We start from the raw sequence: 9943 nt of genomic DNA, 5'->3' as shown, positions 1-9943 counted from the left end.
TACCCTTTTCTAGTACGTTGATGTTTCACGCACTTTTTCGCCAGTTGACGTTGAAATGAGGTCTTAGATGTTCAGACCTCATTTCAATCCAATTTCAACCATATTGACGTACGTTGAAATGACGTCTTGTGCTCACTTCTAGAAGTCAATCAGCCAGCAATATACACCAGATAGAACAATCTTGGCCATTAGTTGTATTTTACCTCAGATAAATTCCATTGCAATTAAACAAAAAAGAAACTGCTGGATATTTTGAAGGTGGTCAAAAAAAAGGCCTTATGCTGATCAGACCTGTATTATGTATTATATAAGGTGTCAGGCGCTGCCCATATTCATCACAAAACTGTGACATGACTCACTGGCATTCCTCTTGTATGGTTATGTATTCAAGTTAGAAGCTTAAATTCCCAGAAAACTCCCTGTATTATAGACGTGGGTGTGAAATCCTTCCTGTTTTTCTGTTATATTTCATTTCTTGTTAACAGATAGAAGCATTTGTTAGAAATGTACCTATATGTAAAGCAGTACATTCTCATTTTGAACTATTACAACTTTTAAGTCCATGTTTTGGGGTGGGAAGTACTGAGTTAGATTGATGAACTGTGTCTCAACTTTTTAAAGAGAATCATAGGATACTCTGTGTTGCCCATCTGGGAGTGAATTGAAGCTGCAGTGCACAGAGAGAACAGATGGACAGACAGATGAACGGGAAAAAATACTACTACTTTTTGAACTTTGACCCCAACTTTAGTTTGAAGGTCAATAAAAAGAACTCAGTACCTTTTTCACCAAATATGCTTTGCCCCTTCTGTCCTCGGCACTCAGTGGAGTGTGATCCACTTTGGCTGGGATCACTCCAGTGCATGTGTGTGTGGGGAGTAAACAGACAGGAGAGTGGAGGGAATTACTGATATAGTGAAGCATATATCGTTTGTGAATCAGTGTGCTTTTAAAGCATTTGATGCAGGGTGGATTTTGCAACCCGAAGGCACATCCAGTTTGTGTATTGTCTCGGAGATCTGTGACTTACACATAACACATGATCGAAGTTCTTCGGCAGGCTACCTATTTATAGCACAATTACGCAGCCCGTCCAAAAATACATTTGTTCGAAACAGTTGAGGCAATGTAGAGTATGTAATTTTATTAACCCATATGAATGGAATGATTTGTATTTGCAGTACAACATTTTAAACCCTAACCAGACTCTACACCTGTGCACTGTTGCAAATAGCGAGTCAAGCCTCAGCGCAAGTGCTAAGTAGGCTACACAACTACAACTTGCAACAGCAGTGATCTTATCTCGCTGCATGTGAGCAGCACAAGCCGTCACAGCCGAGCAGCTGTGTGATTGGGTTCGACATCCCCCCCCGATGAGCCTCTTGTCGACATCAGCCGCGGAGCTGTGGAGACCTCTCTCGCGAACTGGCCTGTGTGACGCAACGTGGACCCAAAAGGCGTCTTTGCAGAAGCAAAGGGATAATGTTTGTCCTCAGGTCTCCATTGTTTCATTGTGACTCCATTAATCCCCAGGCTAACATCTGTGTGGATGTGTGTAACAGGAGGTGCCCGTGGTCATCCAGCCACCTGTTGCATCTGGCTGTCGGGTCTGCAGTGGGAGCTCCCGTAACTTCCCAGATGCAGCAGGGTGTGCTCTGCTGTTTGTGCTGGCCCTCACATGTGGCTCCATGTGAGGCTTTTGCAAGAGTACACAGCAGCAGCAGCTGGAGGAGGAGGAGGAGGAGGAGGAGGAAGAAGGAGACCTGCTCTGTTCTCAGCTGCGTGAGCCAGTACTGAGCTGTTTGGATGACAGTCTGACTGCCCCCCTCCCTTCCATCAAGATGACATCTCTATACTTTGTATATCGACTGCTTTCTACTATCCATATACGTTTTCAGAACTCCTTTTTACAATCAGTTTATCCATTTAGCAATTTCTGTACACCGGTTTACAAACAATATTTTGTATGTATTTTATCTCTATTTGGAGAGGTACTGTGTAGGTTAATTATTTCACTTGCATAATTTTCTTTTCATACATTGTTAATGAGCGTTGTTTGTGGCCTGAGATGAATGCATGAATGCTTCTCTGTAAATGCTGCATATGACAATAAATAATATACATAAGTAAGTAAATAAGAACATAGCTGCCATGCATACATGTGAGCACACCTCAGTGTTAAACATTACAGTAGGGTTCTGTCCAACCACTCCAAGGCCCTCCAAGCCCTCTGCTCTGGATGGAGGCGTGCTGCTCTGTCGCCATCTGCTGGCTCTTAAATCATTCTTCTCACTGGTGGGTTTTTCAGCAGGGAATGAGTGAATCTTCTAAACTGAAAGTCAGCAATTGCATTGTCTGATTTGGACGGTTGGCACACAGTGAAACCAACCTTTGAGATATGCTATCATACCGTTTTCTATTTACAATACAAAGATTTTGATCATAGAAGCATCAACATAAATATAGATACACACCATACGTCAAGTATTCCCACAAGGATGATTGAACCAAGAATATATTAAGTTAGTTGGAAATAGCTGTATATTCAAACATTTCAGGACAATATGAAAAAGTCAATCAGTTAATACATTATTTAATTCTCCTGTTTAACATATTTTCAAGAAGATCCGATGTTCCTTAATGTCAGTTGACGATTACCTCATGTTACCATTGTCAAAAAAAAGTTCAGGTCTATATAATGTTCTCTCTGATTTATTGGGGCATAAAATCCTTGTGCCAACAGTGGTGGATTCTAACTCCATTCATGCTCACCAGCTGCCTGCAAACATTGTGCAGTGTCAGCTTTTCCTGTACTTTGGATACGTACTGCTTTGGGAGAATAGTAGAAGCAACTTAACACATTATGGTCTGTTAGAGCCTCCTTATATACGACGTGGCTAGAAATCAGTAAGGAATAGCAGCGTGTGAGGTGCATCTTAAATGCGGCTTCTCTGAGTTTTTAGTATGAGGTGCCGTGGCACAGCAACTATGCCAGGTATTTCGACGCTAACATCTCACTGGAGCAGCTGTCATAGAACAAACAGGCCAGCTCTCTGGTTTCTCTGTGTCCTCAATGCATCATACTGTCATCACTGTCATAAACAAAAAAATGCAACAAAAAAAAAAATCCACCAGAAGATAACCTTTATGAGCATGTTTTTGCATAAGTGCCTGATTGCGGGTTGCATTGGTCCTTCAGAGGGATGTATCAGGTGATGGCGTTACGGTTCCCGTATTCAGATGCCTCGGAAATCACGAGGCGTTAAAGGACTTTGGCCACTAGAGCATTGCTGTGTGAGAGATGTCACTAAACCACAAGGGACAGAGATGCACAGATGACTTAAGCGTCTTCTCTTCAGGTATGGGCTTAAATACTTTTGTCACTTTGCAGACAGAAAAATATTAGCAATGGCAATTTTGTGGCTCTATTCTACTTTGTAGCCTATTTATTTTTTACTTATATCATAGAGTGTACATTTGCATACATATATTTCTCTCATCAAAATGTAGATCTTGTCACTTTTTCTCTTACTCTGAGAATAAGGGCATTTCAGTTACGATATAATCCTGAAGATTGAACAATAAGACATAGTCCTACAGAAAAGTACATTTGCTTTTGCTTTCTGAGTGCAGGAGTTCATAAACATTAACAGAGTCATATGACTTTCAGTGTGTTGTGTTGTATAATAATAAACCTCAGCAGTACTTCTAGTCCGAATATTCTGACTCCTCAAATCATGTGATTTTAGCATTTACAGGTAATATAGTTTCTGCAAATTAACACACAATAATGAGGCGATTCGAGGCTTCTGCTACATTACATTAATGTAACATTTGCTTATTTTAGCTGCTGTTGGAGGGACTGCGATGGAGACATTTGGCATGCGCAGGACCCAGTCTCTGAGGTGTCTCTCCGGGGTTCAGGAGAGGTCATGGGTCATGCCAGCTCCCACCCGCTGGGACAGGAAGTCTGTGTCTCAGCTGGTACAACAGTAAGTTCTGACTATGTGCACATATAGCATTAAATGAGAAACATTCGTAACTTTATACTAGATTCATTTTCTGGTAGACAGTAGGTGAAATTAATAAAAGACCATTTCATTCACTTTCAGAAATTTTCATCTTATTCTTGGAAACAAAAAAAATATTGTTATAAATGTGTCAATTTGTTTTTGCCAAACAGTTACCAAAGCTGTACTGACCTGATGGGTATCGCTAAACAGGAGCACAGACTTCAGGTAATAATGGTTCTTTGTCTTTTGTTTCATCATGGGTGATAAAACGTGAAAACAAATACAACAACAACGCGCAAAACAAACAATCCAATCGCTGCTTTCAGGTGTCACCAAGCAAGAGGCAGCAGGCGGACGGGGACAACGTGGCCCTCTGGGGATCTGGAAGAGCTTCTAATTTGTCCAGGAGTCGCTCCATGGACCTCCTCCCTCAGAGAGAGCCGTCCGGCACCAAAGCTCTGTGTGCCTTGTTTGAGTCCAAGGCCACACTGCAGCGAGGCTTCAACAGCAGCCCCCGGCTCCACCCAGCCTCCGCTACCGGCAGGAACACAGGGAGAGGCCCCCCTCTGCTGGAGTGCAGAGGTCACAAGGAAACAATCTTTCAGGTGAGAGAGTTTTGAGCAGGTGTTATTATTTTTAGAGCCTATTTCACTACATTGACTGAACACACTGATGCTATCATGCTAAAACCCTCCTTCCAGTACTTTTAGAAAACAGTTAACCGTATGATCTATCTGATTTATCCAACATGTATAAAAATCAAATGTATAATCATCTATTTTTAAAAATTTTTTTTAGAGTTGCGTGCTTTTAGTGGCTACTGGCAGGTAGCCATCAAATAGTCATCAAAAACTATTTTTCTTCAAGTTCCCATTGATTCAAATCGCAGCAGGCTTCCAAACAGTGCTACCAAAACAAGTCAAGTTTTTCAATGTGAAAAAACAATGCGTTGTAGCCGTCCTCACCACGCCTTACGTTGTTTGTGCCCAGGTGGAAGGCAGAAGGGCCATGAATGGACTCCCAGAATCTTCAGCCAGTGGATCCAGATACTCACGAGGTGAGGGCCGGAGCTTGTTGTCACTGAAATCGGATAGGGCGGATGGGGTTGGTGTGTCCCTCTTCAAATAAAAAAGTATTAACTCACTGGTGTATTTTAGTATCTGAAAGTGTCACCATTCACATCCTGACAGGGTTAACACTGGCCGCTGTGTTCTTTGGCCTGTGAGCTTAAGAGAAAGAGCTAAATTAAGACACAGACCTTGTGGTGCAAATGCATAACTATGCATTTAGCGTTCATGCTTAAGATAGGAGTGAGGCTGTTGCTGATGGCTCTGACCATGACGCAGGCCGAGGCCCTCTGAGCCTTGCCTCTCTGCGTCCTGGAACTGATACCTTTGACCCTAAGATGAATCCGGTGTGAATAAGACACTGAGAGAAATATGCGGAGAAAAAGAGGATAGCTGAAATAAATCATAACATGTTTTCCTGTGTAAATGACTAAAAAACGTCAGCAAATATTTCTTTTCCAACCACTAGAAAGACACACTGACACACATACTACAGGTCCCACCCTGTGCCCGTTATAGTGGGTGACAATATAGCTCTGGAAATAGGGTGTAGAGGGGTGCCTCGGGCTCTCAATGAATAACAGGGGTGATTGACTCAGCCTTCTAACAGCAGCCGCCAGCCCACCCTCCCAAAATAGCCAGAGTCCTCCAGTAGGGGAGTGGGATCTGATAAAAATCAGCTGTCACAGAGGCCACAGGACCAGAGAGAGCTCAGTCACAGTGAACCGAGAAGCACGGGGAGAGGAGACTCTATCGCACGTCACAGGGGCCTTAAGTTAGGCAAGCAAAGCGGAGATATACAGGGAAAGGACACAGAACGACGCTGGATGGTATTCTAGTGAGTATCACGAGTTTGAACTTGGAAGAAACAGAGGCAACCGCGAAGCCAATGTAAAATATACTGTGTGACAATAACTGAGGTGCTTTATTGTGTTTTGTTAATCTGTCTGACATGATTGATTGGTAAAATAAGCAAATGAACATGGAGTTTAGTGGATCAACTTAAATTCAATACTAAACATATTAAGTTTAACTTTGTGCCAGTATGGCGGGTCAACAGGGAAACCAAATACAGTTTATTTAAAGGGAAAATATTATAATAAATTATTAAATTACTTCGAACAAGGAAAAAAAGAAACAGTAACAATGATCATGCTTTAAATTTTCCTTTGTCTGGCTATTTCTTATATATCAGAGCTAATCAAGGCCCCAAATTCTAGTGTTACTACATTGCTGACGGGTCTGTTTACAGGCCGATGGCCTCTCATCTGTCTACAATCAGTCAAGAGTCATGATGAAGGAACGTGTCTTCCATTAAAACAATGAGGAAAAACTAGACCTAACTTTTATCGGCCGGTGTTACACACAGTGGTGTGATGCGCCGTGTGGGGCAATTCCGCGTGAGCAGCCTTTCGGCATGCTGGTTTTCATTACAGTCTGTGAATGTGGCGGCAACCCGCTAACAGCTGACCGCGGTGAAGGTTGTGGTAGTGGAGAACAAATACCAACGGCATTTCCCCATCATTTGCACAGCTGCCAGTGGCCCAAAATGCACCACATTACTGCGCCGCTAATAGCTCCTCTTCATTCCTGGAGAACGAACCTAGATCAAAGACATGTCAGCAGAAGTCGCTTTCAGAGGGTGGGAATCCCGAGGAAGGTACCAGAGGTCAATGACTCTGTGAGTCACCACACATTTGGTATTTTCATCTGCTGTTGACATGTGTGTGGTGATAAGTGATGTAGTTGCCCTCTCAGTTTAGTGGTGGAAGACTTCAACAGGACAGGCATGGCACGCGGTCGCCTCATTCAGTCTGCTCACCCATCTATGAAAATAGTTTAAGTCTGGACTCGTGAGAGGCACCAGCTCGCTGGTCCATCCTTTTGTCCTGGAAGGGCTTAGTGGATGAAAAGGGGAGGTGTGTTCAAATCTGTCGATTTGTGCAGCCCTCTGAGCGGTCGACCTCATGCCGTATTGTTCACGGTGCTCCTTTTGTTGTTGTTGTTGAAACTCACATAGTTTCAGTGTTTTACTTAAGATAGATGGACTGTTGTGCCAACTGGGGGGTCTAACGCACGTTTTTTACAGGGTCAGGCAGGCACATTCCTTTTGGTCAGGTGTTGATATTGTGATGGCAGAGAGCTCACACAAACAATGTGCAAACGATCTGTGTAACTCCAGTTGAGCGAGCAGTTGCCGTGTTTTTTCCTTCCCAGGTGTCATGGTCAGTCTTGGGCATGCAGTGTGGTGATGGTCCTACAGCAGCAGGCAGGCTGTGGGGCCTGGTTTTTTCAGTCAGATACTGGGATCATAGCCATTGTAAACTCACTTGTTAGTCACAATATTTACCTGAAGCATAATAAATCATATGTTGGGTCATTTGAATATTGTAGTCCTCCAAGCTACTCAGAATCCCTGTTCAGATGTCATTAGGAATAGTTCCTGGGGATTGGATAGTTTCCACAAGTTAAGAGGAAGCAGCCACAGTGATAAGTAGATTCCTTTATCACTAAAAATATACCCTCAGTGTTATCATTAACTTGTTGCTCGCACTCGTCACACAACAATTATTTTGGGACACGGGACAAGGAGTCCTATTTTTAACAAATGTAAGCAAGCAAAGGAGACACCAGTAGGAGGTTAATTTACTTGAGAAAATTGTGAAAAATGTAAAGATATTTTAGCTTTATTTATTGAATTCATTTTCACCTTTTCTGTTGCAGATGACAAAAAAAGTCCATCACTGACTAAGGGGGGAACAGCAACAAGACAAAGCAGAGACCAGCTATCTACTTCCTTCTCGGTGAGAGACAGATCAGCCATCTACCTGTCAAGAGCAACAGCTATCGACTCCCCAAGAGGCTCAACACAGCCAGTGAGTTCCTGAAATGTCTCACATTCCTCCCTAAACACAGAGCTCACAGGCTTGTAAAGCAATGACCACAAGGCTGTTTCTCAATGGGAGCAAACAAACATTTGACAAAACAGCTATTGCATACTTGAACAGCCCACATGCAGAACAGTGATAATTAATACTCTGACAGAAAATACTGTAACTCACTCATGACACATATCTCACTCTTTATCTTTCTGTTTTTCAACAGGAATTTATTGGTACTCCAGGAACGAGACCTAAAAACAGTAAGGTACTGCCTAGTTCATTCAGCTTCCTTTATTACAGTGTGTGTGTTTTTTAATAATATGTGTGCTTTGCAACTGACTCATTTTTTTATCCAGTAAATAATAAACCTTTGACTTACAATACATTAAATATGTCAATAAGCAATATACAACCCCATTTATATGTCATATTTAACCGCTGTATGTTCACTACCAAATTCTTTCCCCATAGCCTTAACATTGCACTGGTAATGCATTTCACCAGTAATGTACACCGTCCAAGGCTGACCACTAGTAGTATTGTAGATTTCCTATTCTAGAACTAGAAAATTGAAAATGCAATGGGTTACACCAAATGTGGTACATATAATATCTACATTTCTTTGTTGAATTATATTCCAGATAGTCAGAAAGCAACCGAATTTGAAGTAAAAAAAACTACAACATAATGCTTAAGTGCCATCTTGGATCAAAGGCCTCTTTGAAAAGTACAGCAAGGCAACAATTATTAACTATTTCATGTTGTAAGATAACGTATTCACTCAAATCATCTCACATTAATCATTGTCATTCAAGCAGACTGACTGACCAACAGTAATAAATGTTATAGTGCATGCATAGTGCAAAGGTTTGTTTTACAGTCTACGGTCTATGGTCCAATCCCAATGACTCAACCTGGATTTAAACCAATTATTTGTAATATTAATAGTTTGTATAATAAGACAGTTGGCGCTACTGTAACAAGATAAAATTGACGTATTCAATATGGCCTATGCTGTATGATTACTTTATGTATGTGAAAGGTGCAGTGCATAGTAACACCAATCAGACTATGACAACAACTTACAAGAGAACATAGTGGAGCATATACTGGTGGAAGATTTCCATCAGGACTTGGTGGAAACCAAAAAGAAAAGTAGCAGGAATACTCAACTTAAATTTGTTATCATACTTCAAATGAGAGACACCCTGGTGCAGCTGTTGGTGTACAAATTTCCCATTAAAAAGGTAAAAATATGTCATTTTTGTGTATGTAGCGTGTTTCCACTGCCTCCGTGTGGAGGAGGGAATCAAGTCAATTCTGATTTAATGCAATACCACAAATTTAACATTTCCCAGGGGTGCTTTACAATCTGTACAGCATTTGGTATGCTCGGTCCTTGGATCCTTTGCAGCAAAAAACTTTGCCGATTTGTATTTCCAAAGGAAGGCATTTAGCGATGCATGTAACGTTGGGGTATGGACTTGGTGCCTGTTCGATGTCTCCTTACTAACAAAGCTATAAAGTGTTTCGTTAACACTTGTATGACAGAAGATGGTTTGCCGTGATTAACATCAAGCGAGCATAAACAAAGGTAAAGTGTTGCTTTCCTTACTAAAATGCATGCTATTGTCATATTTGCACCTTAATGAATGCTCTTTATGATTACTGAAACCTGACATTATGACTCCCATCTTTCTTTCAATTAAAGATGGCTGAAGCAGGCAGAAAAATCTCAGTTTCACAATCATCTCATGAGGAAGATGACCTGCCTCTCCCCCCACCTCCACCCGTGCCACCCAGACCCCTTGACTATGAAGGGCCTTCGGCAATAACTAACCTCCCTCTGCCTCCGCCTAAAGAAACGTTTTCCACATGTTACCAGCAACGGCAAAAGAGTGAGCTGAAGAGGCTCTTTAAACACATCCACCCAGACCTCAGGGCTAGTCTCAATGATGTGATAGATGATGACATTTGGATG

At 41.9% G+C, this 9943-nt stretch overlaps 1 protein-coding gene across 1 annotated transcript; it reads left to right on the top strand.

Moving 5' to 3' along the window:
- Positions 1 to 3084: 3084 nt before the first annotated feature.
- LOC119209481 (uncharacterized) lies at positions 3085 to 9779 on the top strand. Its single transcript, XM_062557730.1, has 8 exons — positions 3085 to 3359; positions 3848 to 3992; positions 4184 to 4238; positions 4340 to 4618; positions 5004 to 5070; positions 7805 to 7956; positions 8186 to 8222; positions 9674 to 9779. The coding sequence occupies exons 1-8, from the start codon at positions 3302 to 3304 to the stop codon at positions 9679 to 9681; spliced, it is 801 nt and encodes a 266-aa protein (XP_062413714.1). The 5' UTR covers positions 3085 to 3301; the 3' UTR covers positions 9682 to 9779.
- Positions 9780 to 9943: the final 164 nt, after the last annotated feature.

This window comes from Pungitius pungitius, chromosome 15 (genome assembly GCF_949316345.1).
Source record: "Pungitius pungitius chromosome 15, fPunPun2.1, whole genome shotgun sequence".
Taxonomy (NCBI): domain Eukaryota; kingdom Metazoa; phylum Chordata; class Actinopteri; order Perciformes; family Gasterosteidae; genus Pungitius; species Pungitius pungitius.
This window is presented reverse-complemented; position numbering and strand designations above follow the sequence as displayed.

What these genes read in the sequence shown, in the direction of transcription:
- LOC119209481 (XM_062557730.1), top strand. Translation starts at nt 3,302, where the DNA reads ATGTCACTAAACCACAAGGGACAGAGATGCACAGATGACTTAAGCGTC. An exon ending in AACAGGAGCACAGACTTCAG is followed by an intron (nt 4,239 to 4,339) that starts GTAATAATGGTT and finishes CGCTGCTTTCAG; the next exon opens with GTGTCACCAAGCAAGAGGCA. An exon ending in CAAGAGGCTCAACACAGCCA is followed by an intron (nt 7,957 to 8,185) that starts GTGAGTTCCTGA and finishes GTTTTTCAACAG; the next exon opens with GAATTTATTGGTACTCCAGG.